Here is a 20,407-nt window from a genome sequence, read left to right as displayed (position 1 = left end):
ACTCTACCATTCTGAAGTGCGCTGGCTCAGTCGCGGCTCCGTGCTGCAGCGGTTTTATTCCCTGAGATCAAATATCGACAAGTTTTTGAAAGAAAAGGGTAGACCTCTCCATGAGATCAGTGACCCTTTATGGTTGGCAGACCTGGCTTTTTTAGTTGATCTCACTGATCATCTCAACACCCTGAACAAGAGACTACAAGGCAGCTGGTACCACAGCTGTATGCGCACATGAAAGCATTCCGTAAGAAGCTCCGTCTCTTCGAGTCACAACTGCGCAACTTAAATGTAGCGCACTTCCTCACGCTGATCGAAATCAAATGCGCATTTCCAAATGCCAAGCTCTCTGCAAAAATGGGAGAATACGTGTCTGTGATTACATCTCTCATGACAGAATTCAGTCAGCGCTTCCAAGATTTTTCTGTCATTGAGAAGGAAATCACACTGTTTGGGGCTCCGTTTTCAATGGATGCAAAATAAGTGGAGGAGAGTCTGCAATTAGAACTGATTGAAATTCAGTGTGATGATTTTCTGAAGAATCAGCATCAGCTTCTCTCCCTACCTGACTTCTACCGGAGCTTGGAAAAGGCCAAGTTTCCTCTGATGAGACGCCACGCAAAACGAATGATGAGTCTGTTCGGCTCAACATACATCTGTGAGCAGACATTCTCTCTGTTAACGCTGAACAAAAGCAGACTGAGAACCAGAACGACCGACAGCCATCTCCGTGACGTCCTTCACATCTCAACCACCAAACTTACTCCTGACCTGCCAGCTATCCTTCAGACCAAAGCGCAGCATCACTGCTCCCACTGAGCGCAACATTCTTCCCATTACAGGTGAGTTAAAAATATATACACAGTTTTCACTTGTTAATAAGCCCAATTACTTAATAAATTCAGTCAATTAAAGTTGATGACAATTTTTTAACAAACGTTAGTTGATGTGTTAACAAGCTCAATAATTTATTTGTGTAATAAGCTTGAAATATCCACATCCCCTAGTTCTCTTGTCTCTCCCTTCATACAGGACAATGAAGGGCGATTAGCACCCTAAGAACCAATCTGAGGCTGTCACTGAGAGAATGATCTGCCATCCTTTTTTTAAAAAATAAAATGAAAATCTACTAATGGAGAGCTATGATGGAGGCTTTTGTTTCTTCAAACATGTTCAATTATCAAACATAATTAACCTGCATTTGATTGATTTTGCCAATATTAGTGCATGAGAAGTGAGGCAGTATACCTCACGTCTAGTGAGTGGCCCAGTCCTTCGTTTATTTGTCTGCATGTGGCCCTCGGGAAAACAAGTTTGGACACCCCTGCAGTAGCTTATTCTCTTGTATAGCTATTCAGTACTAATGTAGGTGCCTGGTCGATCCAGGATCTATTGTTGAGTTCATGTTATCTAAGACAATGTTATGATGCTGTAGTGTTAATTCATTGTATTGATATTTCCAAGTATTAACAGATGCTGTATTTGTGCTGTGTTTTTTCATCAGTTTTACCTCGTTCAATTCATTAAATACGTTTGGAGTCGGATGTTCACCGTGGCTCTGAAGGTTTATTGGATGTGAGATTACCTACTCGGATAGGGGTGCAACGCAGCGCACAGCGAGGCCGAGATACCTAGTGTCTCTGAGTGTATCAATACACTTGTATAGACGAGTGTGGTGAAATATATAAACGAGCACCAATGTTAATTTGTCCACCTATACATTCTGTATCCATACCAGTGCTGAGGTGGATGCCAAGGCAGGTGATTTGTTGGTGGTTTCCACTGTAATTCGCACACTTCTCCCCGGAGCCGTCGCTGGTGGTTGGGGTTCATCCGGGAGTTGCGGTTGTAGTGGTGGCTGCACCGTCAACGTCAGCTGCACAACAGCATCAACACCAATGCCATCAGTTCTGTGTACTCCAGTTCTGAATTTTAAACTGACAACCTTTATAATCTCAGTGGAAGCTCTTTGAGGTTAAATGAGTCGGTAATGTGCACTGGTTTAAAACTGTTTTCAGCCTTATTGCTTTGTTGCTCTTTTATTTATATTTAGTTTTCCACAAGTTTATTTGCACCTGTACCTCACTTTGTCTGGTGACTCTTGCTCTCATATTTTCATAGTTTTGACTTGTGTGATTTATCATGGTTAAATTCCTTGTTTGTTAGTGTGTAGTATTCCTTAAAGACCCTGCAGTACTCATCTATTTAGTTTTTCTTGTTGCTGCTATGCTCACACATCACAGACCTCCCTTGTAAAATAGTCAGGTAACTGGATATACAGGATCATTATCCATATGTAGTGGGCTTATTGACGACGGAGACTTGTTCTTTGGAGACAACACGTATTTATTACAGACACTTCACTCTACAGTGGATAATCTGATACTTGAAGAGGTAACGACCTCTTCACCCATACTCTATAGAGGGAACGTTTCCCAAGCCTTAGCCCACGCTAGCTCCCTGGTTCCCTCTATCCTGGTTCTCTCTTAAGAGGCTATCTGACCTGGCCCAGCTTCGGCGCAGGTCCCGATCACCAGCCACACGAGTCCGGCCCTCAAAAGGACATCGGGCCTCGCGGCTCTGGTGTCGCACCCTGGCTTGCTTTGCCCGGCCCTCAAAAGGACAACAGGCCAAAGGAGTTCCAGGGTCTAGCTCAGTGGTTCTTAACCTTGTTGGAGGTACCGAACCCCACCAGTTTCATATGCGCATTCACCGAACCCCTCTTTAGTGAAAAATAAAATGTGATTTTTTTCAAATTCAAGACATAGATATGTTTTTTACTGGTACACAAAATGAGCCGTGCATGAACATTACCTTGTTCAAAGAATAAAACCAACACAATGCATAAACTCACAACAAATTACATACCTGGAAATCAATGTGACTTCTGCTGTTGCCTTTGAGAGATCAGTTCAGATATGCGTGGCTTCACCTTGGCAAGTGCCACTCTCATGTCATTTTCACAGCAAAGTCTGTTCCTTTTCTTCGTTTTTATGTCCAGCATCCTCGAAAAGGATTGCTCACAAAGATATGTTGTAACAAATGGTATAAAAAAAAATCCAGGGCTTTCTTAGCAATAACTGGATACTTGTTCATTTGTCGACACCAAAACGTTGAGAGCGTTGTTGTTCTGAAGAGTTGCTGTTGAACCTGGCTCTGCTGAATTTCAATGATTTCGTCGAGGAATTCATCATTGACATCTGCTGTTTCAACAGCAAACGTGAACGGCTGTCTCACCCATGCTGGATATGACTCTCTTGTAGGGAAATATCCGTCGAGAGACTTTGCAAGCTCATCTAAGTGCATGGCAATTGTTTGCTTCAGTTCCGTGGATACAGAAATATCTCCGATTCCAGACACATCTTCGATCTTACTTGCACAGTCGTCCAGAAGCGGGAAGTTTGCGAAGTTATTGTTCTCTGTTCGTCGTTTCCATAACGGTAGCTTTTTTTGAAAAGCCTTCAGGTGTTCTTCCGCTTCCATGATATTGACTCCACCATCCTGCATCTGCTGATTGAGATGATTGAGAGCTGCGAATATATCAGCCATGTACGCTAAAATGAGAATGAACTCAGGATTTTTGAAGCAATCTGCATGGCAGTGTTGGTGCTCTTGCAAAAACAGGGCTAATTCCACACGCATGGCAAAAACACGATTCAGCACCTGTCCCCGGGATAACCACTGAATATTAGAATGGAGCAGAAGTACCTCAAATTCAGAGCCCATTTCTTTACACAGCTCACTGAAGATGCGGTGCCTCAGAGCACTTTTTCGCACATAGTTCACACATTCCACCACAGTTTTTAATACTTCTGCCATTTTTGGAGGTAAGGTTTTTGTTGCCAACGCATGCCTGTGCAGAATACAATGCGTCACAATGATGTGTGGTGCATCGGCCTTTACTAGCGCACCAAAACCAGACTTTCTTCCCAGCATGACTGGAGCTCCGTCCGTACAAACTGCAGAAACCATATCCCATGAAAGATTGTTGTCTCTGAAGAAGTCATCCACAAGCTTCTTCACATCGGCTGCCTTCGTTGTTGTTGTAAGAGGCTTACAAAATAAAAACTCTTCTTTTATCATGTCGTCTTTCACATAGCGTACAAAAACAGCAAGCTGGCTTAGATCAGAAACGTCTGTGGTTTCGTCGAGTTGAAGGCTGAATTTTGCCGGGCTTGAAATCAGATCCGCGACTACTTGAGCCAAGATGTCTTTACTCATGTCTTCTATTCTGTCACTGACGGTGTCATTTGAAAGGGGAATTTGGGATAATTTACCTTCGGCCGCTGTTCCGAGTATCAGATTCGCCATCTTTAATGCAGCTGGTTTCACAAGTGTTTCACCAATGGTGTGTGGCTTGCCCTGCTTTGCGATCAGGTAAGCAACTTCGTACGATGCTGTCAGGATCGGTTTGTTAACAGGTACAAATCCAAGAGCAGGCAGAGTGGCCCTTTCATCGAATCTGGCTCTCTTCACCCTGAATTCAGCAAGTGTTGTGTTCTTGTATTCCCCGTCTCCATGCAGCTTCAAGAAGTGTTCCTTTAGTTTTGCCGGTGCAAGACTAGAGTTGCTCAACTTGGCGTTGCAAATCATGCAGATAGGACGCTCACTCCCATCACGTTCCGTGATACATGAGAATCCATGTTGTACATATTCGTCCGACCACTTTCTTCTTTTGCCCGACATAGTTAGTATGGATAAAATATTAAAGAAATCACACGACGTACGACAACAACAGTCACACGTTGACTACTGAGTACGCACTAAATTCCCCGCAGCGCTGATTGGCCAAGCAGTGTAGCATGATCATCTGCAGCCAGTGATGGCCAAGCGGGCCGTGTGTGTCATCACAAATTTACACAATAATTCAAGTGTGTCCGGACCTCCGTGGCGGGGGCTCTGCCGAACCCCTGAGATCTACTCACCGAACCCCTGGGGTTCGATCGAACCCAGGTTAAGAACCACTGGTCTAGCTAGTTGATCTTCTTTCTTCACTGGCTCTTTCAGATATTTCAATACGAATGGTCCTTTGTAAAGCAAAGATTATCATATTTTTTACAAATGGAAATGCTATGCGTTTATACCAGGAGATGTGGCCAACAGAACAGCTGTGTAATTAATCATCCCCTTCCACAGAAGCCCCACATTCCCCTGGTGCAGCCAACGACTGAACACGAGCCACGAAGGAGGGGTAAGGATTGATTGATCCATACCTGTGCCACGGTGGATGTCCGAATGGGAAGCATGCTCAAAGATGGTCTTGCCAATAGGGTTTTATCAGTGAACTTCAGCGGGAAGTTCGGCCCTCTCTTCAGAGGCCTTGCCATTAGCCCTGGACGTTGAGGCAGATGCGGTTGGACCACCTGCAGCGCAAATACGTGACAAGAAACAGTAAACACACTAACGGTGTCAGTTACGTGGACTACATTTCTAGATTCAAAGTAAAAATGTAATACGTTTATAATCCGGCAGAAGCTCAATGAGACATCAATAAGAGTTTTTTTTACAAATACAATGCATGTGGGGGCTGTGTAAGGGTACGCGGTTTCGTGGGTGGATTATCTGTGGATGGATCATCTAGGTCGAGGATTACCTGGGTTTGCTAAATTAAAAGTGTAATTTAATTTATATGGTGGTTTAAATTTTTCAGCGACTCCTCACCCATCAATCATCAGCGACCTGGTGCCCATGTGATCACTACAAACTCATAAGAAGCAAAAAACGAATCCAAAATAGCTAACGCATTTTCCCCAACATTCCACGTTGATAAACAATTAATCAGATTTATACTTATTTTCTTTTTATATTGTTTGGGTCTTTCGGTAAAGCCACGTAGATAGAAAAAAAATACAAATAATATCACGACGTTTCGATCGCAACACAAGCAATCGTCATCAGGTGAAAAAGAGGGGGAAAGCTGCTGAGGCAGGCTGTTTATAAAGGTTTAGAGATGGGCAGGGCAGCTAATGTTAATGTAGGAGAGGTCTCCGTAACCTGCAGTAGGTCTACCCCAATCAATGAGCTGTTTACAAAGGTTTAGAGATGCTTGTAAATGTAAGCTCGGAGAGCTAGGAAAGAGCCATCGCCACATGGAGGTGGAAAAGGATGGCAAGCCGCCATTTACTAACAGCTAACGGTAGCTGTGTTAGTGAATGTAACTCAGAGAATCGAAAATAACTGCTAACATAGGTAGGTAGGAAGGGAACATCACAGCCAGTTATGACCTAAACTGGTTAATAAGGTCCTTCCAATGATTGCTCAGTTTGTACCCATCTTCTCGTTTGAAATTGTGTCCTTGTTTATACATCTGGATGGCTTCATGAACGAATCTTTGCTGATAGCCAGTGGGTTTGCAGAGTATCTTCGTCGTGGCAAAATCAATTTCGTGTGTGCCCACTGCATTAAAATAATGATCAGCTACGGCTGAGGTATTGGTCCTACCATGTTTCAGATCTGCCTTATGTTCATGAACCCAGTCAATAACAAAATTCAGGACCTACTTAATGATGGCAGCTATACCAAAATTAATAGAGATCCTACCAACCGCCTGGTTACGAAAAACATCACTGATTCGACATCTTTAATCGAACCAACCAAGTGGCTTTCCTTAAAACTCTCTGCTGCTAGACCACCCAGATTTTATGGCTTACCAAAAATCCGTAAAGAAGGTACCCCACTCCGTCCTATCGTCTCCACTATTAGCTCACCACTTACAAACTGCCCCGATTTCTGTCTGAGACCTTGCGACCATTCGGTAAGACCTCCTCAGCTGTACTTAACTCAGCTCACTTGATATCTTCAATTAAGGACATCTCACTATCTCCAGGTGATTTGCTTGTCAGTTTCAATGTGGTATCTTTCAGTTTAACACGTAGGCTTTCGCGACCATATTGTGGTGTCTTTGTTTACCAAAGTTCCTGTGCCTGACACCATTGCAATCATTGAATATTTAGTCCAAAAAGGACTGAATGCTGATGTACCGGTCCTGGTTAGACACTGCCTCACCAACACTTACTTCACCTGGAATGGAACATTCTACAGACAAGTTGAAGGTACCCCAATGGGTTCTCCCTTATGTCCAGTGGTAGCCAATGTTTTCATAGAAAAATTTGAGACAGATGCCATCCAGACATCCATCCTACGTCCTTCCTTGTGGAAGAGATACGTAGATGACACGTTCGTCATCTGGCCACATGGCCTGCCAGCTCTGAACCAATTCTTCAACCACATAAATTCCATACACCCAGCCATCAAATTCACCATGGAGGTAGAAAAGGATGGCAAGTTACCATTATTGGATGTTTTAATCCAAAAGAGACCTGATTGCTCAATGGGACACTGTCTACAGGAAAGCTACCCATACGGATGCCTACCTAAAACCTGACTCCCACCACCATCCATCCCAGAAGAATTCCCTCATCAAAACTCTATACCATAGAGCTCATTGTATTTCCGACCATCACCACCTAGCCATAAAACTGGAGCACATACACCAAGCCCTCAAGAAGAATGGATATTCAGACTACATAATTCGTAAAGCTATCACCCGAACCATTGGGAAAGAACCATCTGAGGACCCAATCAAAACCATCACCTTACCATACATAGCAGGGGTCACCAAAAATATTTCCAAAATCGTGAGCAAACACAAGATCCAGGTACGAAACACTACATAAAATTCGTGATTTGATCCTATCTGTGAAGGATGCGATCCCTGACATGCAATACCCCGGTGCCTACAAACTAAGCTGTCTGTGGCAGTAGTTACATTGGGGAAACTAAGCGACATGTCTCGGACAGTGTTCGTGAACATAAGGCAGACCTGAAACATGGTAGGACCAATACCTCAGCCGTGGCTGATCATTATTTCAACGTGGTGGGCACACACGAAATTGATTTTGCCAAGACGAAGGTACTCTGCAAACACACTAGCTATCAGCAAAGATTCGTTCATGAAGCCATTCAGATGGAGGTGTTGGCATACCACGCTACGAACCTGGCGACCCGAGTTTGATTCTCCGCTCATGGCCAAAAGCAGTGACGATTATCAGAACCGGTTTTGGGCCTCTTCTACGTCTACTCAGCCTCAAATGAGTGCATGTGTGGTGTGTAAACATCACGAGGGAGACAAAGGCGGCCAGGCATGGTGCTGGTGACCCATTCCAACCCTGACAATGCCTGTATATTTTGAGTGTACATGTTCTCCCCGTGGTCCGGGCTGCATTATCCAATCGGCACAGTAGACAGTGCCTAGGGCCTACGAAAAATATGTGACCATGTTTTTTTGTTTGTATGATAACATTTAACCATATCTTCATGAATAAACATTTAAATTGCAAGGATAGACACAGTGTATATACAGAGGCAGAGTCATGTCAATTGTCACCCTCAATAGAACCGTCTGCCTTGCTGAGGAATTCGTGATGGGTGGAAGTGGGAGGGCCACAATGAAGACAAAAAGAAGTCCCAGATGGAGCAGCAGAGTTTGACCCAGGATGTTCTGATCCCTGGGGTTTGACCCGGTTGAAGTTGCCTTGCAAACACTTGGTGACAAGGAGGATGTGTCATTACGCGCGTGAAGAAATGCGTAAACACGTGGGAGGCATCGACGTTTATTTTAAATTAGATCATTGCAACTCGTTAAAACAGAGCAGTGCACCAGATAACGTGAACTCGGGACTACTTACACAGTATAAAATATCACCGATTATAATATCACCTCTTACAGCCAATGGACCGCATTTGATGTGAACGTGGCTGTGGGGAGGGCCGCGTATGCTGCATACAGACAAGGCAGCAGGGAGGGGTCATCGATGCTGCAACGGTCCTCATCAAACCACAGCGGCTACACAGACACGCGTGGGAACGAAAACGCGCTGCACGTTTAGAAACGGGCTGTGTGTCGAGGCGCGCGCCATCAGACAAGATCTGGCAGTGAAAATACATTGCTGAAATCGCCCACGAGCATGCGTACAGAGCGCGCATCATGGGAGGACGATGTTGACGGATGCCAGCGCGTCCACGGCCCAGTGTGGGTAGGCGTCGCGTGAGCCGTACCGCCGGGCCATGAACCCGCGCACAAAGTCCGGGAAGCGCTGCTCCACGATGCTGTCCCTCACGGCGCTCATCAGCGACAGCTGTCCAGGGAGGAGAGGCACGGCGCGTCAAGTGTTGGGGCACGAGCACCGGTGGGTGGCCGGTGAGATGAGCTTCTCGCTATGGAGAGAGAGGCCAGCGATTCCCATCCTCGCTCCCATTGAGTTCCCCTACCTGAACTAGGACCTGTCCCCGCATGCCCCTACCACTAGATATTGCTCATTATTAAATCGTTGAAGGTTACTAAAGTTTATCAAACACACGTGCAATTACCAATCAAACAGCATGTAGACCGTCCAGTGTGAGAACGCGTGAAGGAGCGTGCAGTGTATGAACGAGTGGACGAGCGTGGAGCGTGAGAACGAGTGGAGCATGGAGCGTGAGAACAAGTGGAGGAGCATGGAGCGTGAGAACGAGTGGATGAGCGTGGAGCGTGAGAACGAGTGGAGGAGCATGGAGCGTGAGAACAAGTGGAGTAGCGTGGAGCGTGAGATCGATTGGAAGTGCGTGTGGCGCTGGGTGCGTACCTGGTAGGCGATGTTGTGCACCGTGACGTGGTGGCACGCCGCGGGGTCGCTCCGGAACAGCGCGTGCAGGAACGCTCTTGAACACCTTGGGAGAGGAGAACCACACGCACAAGTCAAGCCCGTGATTCCTTCACAAATCTGCACTGACCAGCGTGGTGAAGTACGGTCAATCAACCATCCGCTGTGACCCAGACAATGTTAAAAGCCTTAATTCGGCAGCGCATTGACAAATTACTGGAAATCATTTAAAACGTCTCGCCGATTCTCAATTGTCAGAGGTCAAGGTTACTTTGGCTAAATTCATAGCAGTCCTCCACAACTGGTCCCATACCAAATGATATCTACTTCTGGATGCATTGTAACTGATAAGTTAATAGACATCCTACAGTGAAATCTGGGCCACAACCGCCACCAAACAGCATCGATATTAATCTGTTAAAAAAACAAATGGTTGTGGTTAAAGTGAATTCTGAAGGAAACATTTATGAATTAAGTGTGCAGCAGATAACAGAACTTGACACGTGCCGCTGCAATCCCCGGTGTTCATGGCACAACTGCAATTTGGGCGCTGCAATGGTGATATATTAACTACCTAGCCTGGTATACAGGAGGTCATGGGTTAGATCCCAACCCTGACACCTGTATATTTGGAGTTTGCATGTTCTCCCCGTGATCGCGTGGACTTTTCTCCGGGTCCTCCGGCTTTTCCCTCCATATTTAGAATCAACATGCGTTTAGAGTATTTTGCTACGATAAATTTCCACGTGATAATCCACGTTGTTAAACGATAATTTGTGGCCAGATCGCTTCTGAAAAAGAGCTAAATAGCTAAGTGGGCCTTCATACCTAGAAAAATAAAAAGTTTAAATAGTTGAATTGTCTCCGTACCGCACAGGACCTGACGCCGACAGAACGAACACTGACCTTTTGCACGTGGGGCAAGTGCACTGGTCATCTATGGGAGCGAAGTCTTTGGCGAACGTCTTATTCTTCAGCTGGAGAGAGCCGGATGGCACCAGCGCCGAGCCAAATCTCTACACAGCATAGCACACGTCCGTTACAGATGAACATCACCAACCCCAAACTACGACGTCTCACTCAATAATCAGGAACCACCTGTTTTGCGAGAGTAGGGATTGGACGTAAACATAGAGGTCGGCAGTTATCTCCAGTGCCATCGTTAGGGGTGTGCGGACCGAGACAGAATGCACATTTGGGGGTTACGAATATTCTTGACTAACTCCCACACACGGTTGTCCACAGGCCCCTGCTAGGTCATGGCCTTGCATCAGGGGGAGCGGGCCAGGGATTGCCACCCATTCTGCCCCTGCTACGCAGCAGTGGTGCTGGGCGGCGGTGCAAATCGGTGCCGGTCTGTGTGGAAAAGCATACTCAAGTCTGTCCGAGTGGGGAGGTGAACTCACGGCTGTCCAAGTGGAGAGGCATACTCACGGCTGTCTGAGTGGGAAGACGTACTCGAGGCTGTCCGAGTGGGGAGGTGTACTCACGGCTGTCTCAGTGGGGAGGTGTAATCACGGCTGTCCGTGTAGGGAGGTGTACTCATCGCCATGCATGTGGAAAAGCATACTCAAGGCTGTCCAAGTGGGGAGGCATACTCAAGGCTGTCCGAGTGGGGAGGAGTACTCACGGCTGTCCTAGTGGGGAATACGCAGTCGAACATGTCACAGCCGAGGGCGACGCACACCACCAGGTCCGTGGCGTAGCTGCACCGCACACAGAGACAACCACCCTCCCATGTAGCCTCACACACCAGAAGAGGGGCACTGAGAACCTCCACCGTGCCGACATCGAGGTGGCGCCTCGCCCGACCAACTCGGTTTCCCCAGTGGTGATGTTCCTGCACCGTGCCAGGCTCTCATTGTAAGTTGTTCTTTTGAATGAGATCTCACCTGATTCAACAAATAAAGCTTGTAACTTGGAGGTCAAGACGACCCAGGACCAGTTCAAATATTCACCAGTGTCATTGGCCGTTAGCGGGAACTGAACTCGGGTTGCCAGGTCCGTAGCACAGCGCGCTGGCCCGCTGCGCTTGCACGCCCACGAGCAGCCGAGTGGAAGTGCATCCTGCCAGCCGGAGCGGAAGGCGACTCGCTGAGTGTCCGCAGTGCTCTCAGGGCAGGCTCGGGGCTCTGTGGCACGTGGCTCACCCTACGCCCATGAGGTATCGGGGCTTGTCGCGGGGCAGGTGCTCGGTGCTCAGCTTCACTGCTCTCCAGAACAGCTGCTTCTCCTCGCCGCCGCTCAGGCCCCCGATGGCGAAGCCTGGCACGTCGCGCTTGCTCATCTCTGTGCCAACAGCAGGGGCAGCAAGAAATACATTTTTAGGCACTCAATAAAAGCAGTTTACGATGGTCCGATTGACTAGTATCCAATTTTACGACGGGGTTTCCAGGACCGCATTGTCGTAAAAGCGAGGACCGCCTGTCCTGTACATCTACCCCTCGAATTCAGTTCTATAAACGATGAGGAAATCCATCACAACAAAAACCAAACAGTTCAAACAACACATAAAGATGTGTCTTGCAAGCACAACGGCTCGATCAGCCTGATTCAGGCCTACAGTTCGGTTAAGAACTGGGTATGCAACCATTGTGTCATCTTAAAGAAACTCACAACAGGTAACAATGGAACAAAGGTATCACTGGAGACCGATCTCGTGCTCATTAAGACTCATTCGTACAGTACAGGCATCAATGTTTGCTGCCACCATATGCACTGAGTGTTTGGCCCAGGAGTGTTTTCTGTACTCTAGGTGGTGGCATTGACCACAATGTGACATCTGGAACTTCTTCTTTACGGGAACATTTATTTTGTTCCTGGGACATATGATTTGTTTTTGTTTTCTGTACTCATTATAAATGTCTCTATCATGATATGGTTCCATCTTCATCCCGGAGGGCGACCATGAGTGCATTCAATCTCTTGTTTAGAGGGTAGCCAGGGTGCCACTGGTACTCAGTGACTGTGTGGGCGGACTTCACGAAGCGAGCACCAGATCCTCAGTGGCCTGGCGTGCGCCGCATACCCTGCAGACACTTGAGCCGTAGATCGGGGTCAAGTCCGCCCTGGATGATCGCAAACAGGTTCTGGGAGTCTGGGTTCTTGTTCGCTGCAATGCAGCGATCCAACCAGCGCACTGACCTGATGAGTGACCAGACCGTGTCACACACTGATGAGTGAACAAACCACATCACACACTGATGAGTGAACACACCGCATCACACAATGATGAGTGAACACACCGTGTGACAGCACCCTCACCTCCACATGGCTTCCTCTACACGTGGCCCAGTCACCGTGCTGCTCACCACATCATCCAGCTGCATCATAATGTCAGAGCCTGACATAGCACACATCTCATTACTATCCCACATCCTCACACACACAGCACACACCTCGTCACTATGCCACATCCGGAGATACACAGCACGCACTTCTTCACTACATCACAGCCTGGTGGCACCACAGGGCCGTGTGTATCTCTGCATGAGCATTCCCTTCAAGGCAGTGTCGCTTTCCCAGGGCATTGTGAAGGTGAATGCAGGGAGCTCCCCAGGGCAATGTGAATGTGGATGGAGACCTCTCACCCAGGGAATTCTGAATGTGAATGGAGGCTTCGGGCGTCAGGAGGATGTGGCGGCCATCGTATGGAGATGAGAAGCGGACCCCCTCCTCCGTCACCTCCGCCAGCTCCACCAGAGACACCATCTGAAAGCCGCCGCTGTCCTGCGCAGGAAGCGGTGTGAGTTTCAGCTATTCCTGTTGCCTCGGTAAATGTTTCTTGTTGATGGTCCCTTCATTAAACTTTAGTTGCAGAATGACACCATTATCCGGAGGGTGGCCCTGAAGTCCGCCGACAATCCAAACTCATAAACGTGGCCTGGTTAGAAACGCATCAGTGGAAAGTCCATATTCAGGATAGTATGACCAAAATTGCGGTTTCTTACATCGACTGACCTTAAAATCACAGTCCCTGCCTCTTATCAGGACGTGGTATTTTAACGTGTACGACTCTGCCCAGTTTAAAACAGCAGGATACTTGTGCACCCTGATCACTACCAACAATTTATACATTTTTACCAGCTGCCTTACACAAGTCCACGTGACATAACATGCACCATCAGTATTAAAGCTTTCGTGACTGCATAAAATTACTCATTGTTTTTTTCGGTAAAGTCACGTATGTAAAAATACAATACAATTATATTAAAACAAAAAACAATCACGACGTTTCGATCACAACGCAAGCGATCTTCATCAGGTGTCAAGAAAAAAACACGGAGGTAAATACAACAAAACGATGAGAGACGAGAATTCAACAAACCTGAAAAAACATTATGTGAAGCACATCCAGTCAGGCCAACAACACAGACACTTCCTGGCGGACCACGAATTCAGAAGAGTGTTAAATTTCGTGTTCAACCTTTGGATTGCCCATACCAGCATAGATAGAATGAAAAATACGAGGTACACGGTCAGTAGAAATACATATACAAGTCCACCAAGAGGTAAGGAGGGAGGAAAGACGGACAGGGAGGCAGAGAGAGAGGGGGGGGGGGCCGGAGGGATGAACAGAAGCTTAAATAGGAAATACGGTTGGAGGGGGGGAGGGGCCAGAGTGAGAGCGGCAGCTCAAACACGCACATCTTACACATACAAAACGGAAGCTCAAAAAAGGACCACCTCTTGTAAATACAAAACGGCAGCTCAAAAAATGACCACCTCTTGTAAATACAAAACGGCAGCTCAAAAAAGGGCACATATTACACATAATTACAACGGTAACTTCCCCGTAGAAGTGTGATAATAAAGTATTAAAGCTTTCGTGACTGCATAAAATTACTCATTGTTTTTTTCGGTAAAGTCACGTATGTAGAAATACAATAAAATTATATTAAAACAAAAAAACAATCACGACGTTTCGATAATTGGGAATCCAATGAGGTCACTCGCGCACCGGGCTGCCGTGAGTGTGCGGAGCTTACGGTCAGCAGGCAGCGCTCCCAGTCCATGAAACCGTGCAAGCCCTTGGCCATCTCGATCAGCTCCGGCCCCTGTGGAAGAGAAGCATCATCACGATCCGAGAGCCACGTCAATCCACCAACGCGTCTCTAACGACCGTGCCAAGTGTACGAGGCACCGCGAGGGGACCCGCAGTTGAGGGGGATTCACGCTGTGGGGTTCGTGTTGCCCCAGACTGCAACTCAACATTTTAGCGTGAAGGCAAATTATAGTCGTGTGGTGTCAGTGCATGCGCGGTGTAGATCGACTCAGCATTAAATTAATACTTGGTGCAATGTGTAAACGTGGGCATTGGGGAGACAAAGGCGGCTGGGCGTAGTGCTGGCCACCAATCCCCTCGTGCGCCGTTCCAGCCTCCATCGGTGCTCAATAGCAGCACTTGCCCGAACGCTGTTGAGTCTACACGGGGGATCTTTGTCCGTGGCGTGTGCTTTATGGTGTGCGTGCATAGTGTAGGCAATCAGGCACAGTGCGCGTGTACACGTTGGAATTGGAGATGGTGTATGTGGTGTAGGTTGTGAATAAACTAAACTATAAACTATTTTTTGTATTTTATCAGGTAAGACTCACTGAGCGATATAGCTATTTTCAGAATCGACCTGGCCACAAATGATAGCTCAACAAAGTGGCTAATCTTGTGGAAATTTAAAGCAGCCAAATACTAAAAAAAGGTGTGACGTTGATTCTAAATGTGGTGGGAAAAACGGACCCAAAGAAAAATGCATGCAACCACAGGGAGAGATACGTAAACTACAAGTATACAAGCATCAGGGTCGTGATCAAGCTCACGACCTCCTCCATACCAGGAGAGGTAGTGAACACCTCGCTAACGCGGAGCCCCTATGTCAGGGGTCGGGAACCTATGGCTCGCGAGCCAGATGTGGCTCTTTTGATGATTGCATATGGCTCGCAGATAAAACAAAATATTCTCACTTGTTTTAATCCATCCATCGATTTTTCACTGCGCATGTCCTGTTCAGGGCTGCAGGAGCAATTGTCCATTATTTTAATTGGATGATACTGGCCTACGTTTGCCGTTGCTGGGTAAAACAGGTAAACGCCCCCTTTTGAATCAGTCTGAGACTGCGTCTGCTCGGTCATTAGCTCAAAGCTAACCCTTCGACGAAGAAGATGGCGAAAAGAAAAAAAGACGACGAGTATCGTACATTTCAGGACGAATGGACCGAAGAATTCGCCTTTGTGGAGAGAGCGGGTTCTGCGGTGTGTCTAATTTGCAATGACAAAATTACATCGTTGAAACGGTCGAATGTAAAGCGGCACTTCGACACGCGCCACGCTACCTTTGCATCAAAATACCCTGCGGGAGACAGCAGAAATAAAGCGTGCCAAGAGCTTCTGAGCAGGGTGCAAGCTAGCCAGCAGCAACTCCGCGTATGGACCCGGCAAGGTGACTATAATTCGGCTAGCTTTGCTGGTTCTTTAGCAATAGTGAGGAACGGAAAACCATTCACAGATGGCGAGTATGCTAAAACGTTCATGCTGGATGTAGCCAATGAACTTTTTGATGATCTTCCGAACAAAGACAAGATAATCAAACGGATACAAGACATGCCACTGTCGGCAAGAACTGTTCATGATCGTACCATCGTGATGGCAAACAAAGTGGAGGAAACGCAAGTGAAGGACATAAATGCAGCGCCGTTCTTTTCTCTGGCTTTGGATGAGTCAACAGACGTGAGCCATTTGTCGCAGTTCAGCGTGATTGCAAGATATGCTGTTGGTGACACACTGCGTGAAGAAAGTCTTGCTGTTCTGCCATTAAAAGGGTCCACAAGAGGTGAGGATTTATTCAAGTCTTTCATGGAGTTTGCTCAAGAAAAAAGTCTACCTATGGATAAACTTCTCTCAGTGTGTACTGATGGTGCTCCGTGTATGGTGGGGAAAAACAAAGGATTTGTGGCGCTTCTCCGTGAACATGAAAATAGACCCATCCTAAGTTTCCATTGCATTATACACCAGGAGGCACTTTGTGCTCAGATGTGTGACAGGCAGTTTGGCGAAGTGATGTCGCTGGTCATTCGTGTGATCAACTTTATTGTTGCCCGAGCCTTAAATGATCGCCAGTTTAAAACACTGCTGGATGAAGTTGTAAATAACTATCCTGGTCTGCTTTTGCACAGCAATGTGCGTTGGTTGTCAAGAGGGAAGGTGCTTAGCCGTTTTGCGGCTTGCCTGAACGAAATCCGGACTTTCCTTGAAATGAAAGGCGTCGGGCATCCTGAGCTAGCCGACACCGAGTGGCTCCTCAAGTTTTACTATCTCGTAGATCTGACTGAACATCTGAACCAGCTCAACGTGAAAATGCAAGGCATTGGAAATACAGTGTTATCCCTTCAACAAGCTGTATTTGCTTTTGAAAACAAGCTGGAGCTTTTCATCACGGATCTTGAAACAGGTCGTTTACTACATTTTGAAAAACTGAGCCAATTTAAAGATGCATGCACAGCAAGTGAGCCCATTCAAAACCTTGATCTCCACCAGCTAGCTGGCTGCACATCCAGTCTCCTACAGTCCTTCAAAGCACGCTTTGGAGAATTTCGTGAGCACATTCGTCTTTTTAAGTTCATCACCCATCCAAACGAGTGTTCACTGAACACAGCCGACCTGAATTACATCCCTGGTGTCTCCGTCAGAGATTTTGAAGCAGAAGTGGCTGACCTGAAGGCCTCAGACATGTGGGTGAATAAGTTCAAGTCACTGAATGAAGATTTGGAAAGAATCACACGACAGAAAGCGGAGTTGGCGAGCAAGCACATGTGGACAGAAATGAAAAAACTCCAACCCGAAGACCAGCTGATTCTCAAAACTTGGAACGCGCTTCCTGTCACATACCACACACTGCAGCGTGTGAGTATTGCTGTATTGACCATGTTTGGATCTACGTATGCATGTGAGCAGTCATTCTCACATCTTAAAAACATCAAGTCCAACCTACGATCACGTTTAACGGATGAAAGCCTCAACGCTTGCATGAAGCTTAACCTCACCAAGTACCAACCCGACTACAAAGACATCAGCAAATCCATGCAGCACCAGAAGTCGCATTAATGGTGAGTGTTATAACAACATTATTTAAAAGAATAAATTCAGAGGCTTATTATACTGACATTTAGTTGAATTCACTTTTAAAATATATTATATGGCTCTCACTGAAATAAGTTTCCAAATTTTTTGCTTTCATGGCTCTCTTAGTCAAAAAGGTTCCCGACCCCTGCCCTATGTGGTGATGGTACAGGTGGCGTGTGCACGATGTCTGTGGGGAGCGGTGCCGAGGTGGTCGGTGCACTGCGCGACGAACCCGGCGACCTGAACAATCCCCACTGACGCCCAACATCACTGCCGAATCGCTCAGCCAGTCCTCGACTTCCCCTCGGCCTTAACAGGAGTATCTCGGGGTGCAGTGAGTAAACATCAGCACCGAAGAAAGAAAACGCGGCCGGTGCGTGGTGCGGGATACGCCAAGCCACTCGTGCCCCGTTCTAGGCATCGTAGGCGCTGCTGCTGCTGCAGCTCGCTCACAGCACTTGCAACCAAGAGGCTGCGTGGGCTCCACGGGGGAGCTTTGTGTAGGAGGCGGTCGACTCACGGGCCGCATGGCCAGGTGGTAGGTGTTGCCCAGGCAGATGCCGCAGCCGAGACGACGCAGCTGTCGCGCGGTGAGCCCCTTGAGGGTGCCCTGCGTGCCCACAGGCATGAACACGGGCAGCGCCACGGGGCCGTGGGGGGCCACGAGCGTGGCGGCGCGAGCGCCGCTCCAGCGGCACTCGGCCACGACGCGCAGAGACAGCGGCATCGCGGGGTAGAGACGCGGCGGCGAGTACAGTGCGCCCGAGTGCGAGTACAGTGCGCATGCCAACGTCACGTGAGTAGGGTGTGGCCTCGCGAGGGGCGGGGCACGAACACGGCCCCCCTACAACCACCGCCATTCGCCACTAAGTGGCGCTTGTGCCAGGCTATGTGCACGTTGAGGCCACGTGAAGTGTCGAACGCCCGCTGGCAGGTCACGCGGCAGACCCAGGTGCCACGGGTCGACTGATCCGGCCCAAGGCTTTCAATCACTCCAGGCCAGGTGCCAGCATCATGACTACGGTCACGCCCCCACGCAGAGTCAAGCGGGTCCTGGCCGGCACCTGGCGACCTGCTCCATCGTGCGGCCGATGTAGGTTGTAGAGCGGACGGCTGTGCTTTCCAATGGGGGTGATCACGAGCCTGATGACTGCGCCACAGGTGGCGGAGTGAGTCGCTGTGATGAAGCCGCCTCCGTGAATGCGAACCGGGCAATGGAGTCATCCTGCATTGAATGTTCTGGACGACGATGGCCACACACCCACCAGTTTAAAATTTTAATCAATTGTCCGCATCTGCTGCCATGGTTTGGTGCGGATGCAGTTGAGAACTAAGCAATTTAGACAACACTCTCTTGAAATAACACTTAACATTGACAGAGAAAATGTCTACATCTGATTGGGAACATGTCGACAACATGACAGCCTCTTCAGCCGCCTCAATGTCAGCTAAATGCAAAGATAACCTGATTTCCAATTTCAACCTTTCCAAGAAGAAGCCAGATCCACACATTAAAAAGTTAGACGTTGACAAGATTGTTATCAATCAGAGTAACAGTCCAATTTACTACAGCCTAAAATGGGTTCTACCTAAAGGGTTGAATTTCGCAGTCACCCCTAAACACATTCCAGTTTATTATATCATTGCCCCGGTCGATGTAGCCCTTAAGGGTCTGGGACACATTCCTGCAGACGTGGCAAGATCGGAAATCACTGCAATCCTCAAAAACGTGAAGACACCTTTTCAGTAAGGATGAACGCTTTGAGCTTTCTCAATTATAAAAAAGAGAGATGGCAGTCATCCTCTCAGCCGACAAGGGCAATGCCACCGTCATCATGGACAAAACCACATACAATAACAAAATTCAGGACCTACTTAATGATGGTAGCTATACCAAAATCAATAGATCCCACCAACCACCTACGAAAACCAATAATATCATCACTGATTCGACATCTTTAATCGAACCAACCAAGAGGTTTTCTTTAAAACCCTCTGTTGCTAGACCACCCAGATTGTATGGCTTACCAAACATGCATAAAGGCCCACCACTTCGTCCTATTGTCTCCACCATCTCCACCATTGACTCACCTACCTACAAACTGGCCCGATTTCTGTCTGAGACCTTACAACCATTCACTGGTAAGACCACCTCAGCTGTACTTAGCTCACTTGGTATCGTTAATTAAGGACATCTCACTATCTCCAGGTGACTTGCTCGTTAGTTTCGATGTAGTAACTTTGTTTACCAAAGTTCATGTGCCTGACACTTGTAATCATTGAAGATTTGGTCCAACAAGGACTGGAATGGAACATTCTACAAACAAGTTGAAGGTACCCCAATGGGTTCTCCCTTATCTCCAGTTGAAGCCAACGTTTTTATGGAAACATTTGAGACATGTCATCCAGGCATCCACTCTACGTCTGTCCTTGTGGAAGAGGTACGTAGATGACACGTTCGTCATCTGGCCACATGGCCTACCAGCTCTGAACCAATTCTTCAACCACATCAATTCCATACATCCAGCCATAAAATTCACCATGGAGGTAGAAAAGGATGGCAGGTTACCATTCTTGGATGTTTTAATCGAAAATAGACCAGATGGCTCAATGGGACAGTCTACAGGAAAGCCACCCATACAGATGCCTACCTAAAACCA

The 20,407-nt window shown here is 47.4% G+C and overlaps 1 protein-coding gene across 2 annotated transcripts; it reads right to left on the bottom strand.

Annotated features, from left to right (window-relative positions):
- Positions 1 to 8,590: 8,590 nt before the first annotated feature.
- QTRT1 (queuine tRNA-ribosyltransferase catalytic subunit 1) lies at positions 8,591 to 18,614 on the bottom strand. 2 transcript variants are annotated; one of them, XM_076066420.1, is made up of 10 exons: positions 18,268 to 18,614; positions 14,624 to 14,692; positions 13,226 to 13,364; positions 12,900 to 12,978; positions 12,664 to 12,779; positions 11,786 to 11,924; positions 11,266 to 11,341; positions 10,542 to 10,651; positions 9,618 to 9,702; positions 8,591 to 9,210 (listed from the first exon to the last, which is right to left on the bottom strand). In XM_076066420.1, the coding sequence occupies exons 1-10, from the start codon at positions 18,472 to 18,474 to the stop codon at positions 8,710 to 8,712; spliced, it is 1,521 nt and encodes a 506-aa protein (XP_075922535.1). In that variant the 5' UTR covers positions 18,475 to 18,614; the 3' UTR covers positions 8,591 to 8,709. The 2 variants fall into 2 exon arrangements, with proteins under 2 accessions (XP_075922535.1, XP_075922536.1); XM_076066421.1 differs by having other exon boundaries at positions 8,812 to 9,131; positions 18,268 to 18,593.
- Positions 18,615 to 20,407: the final 1,793 nt, after the last annotated feature.

The sequence above is a fragment of the Petromyzon marinus genome, chromosome 11 (genome assembly GCF_048934315.1).
Source record: "Petromyzon marinus isolate PM22_M1 ecotype Great Lakes invasive population chromosome 11, UKy_Petmar_22M1.pri1.0, whole genome shotgun sequence".
In the NCBI taxonomy this organism is placed as follows: Eukaryota; Metazoa; Chordata; class Hyperoartia; order Petromyzontiformes; family Petromyzontidae; genus Petromyzon; species Petromyzon marinus.
Note: the sequence above shows the minus strand (reverse complement) of the source record. Positions and strands in the feature narration are given on the sequence as shown.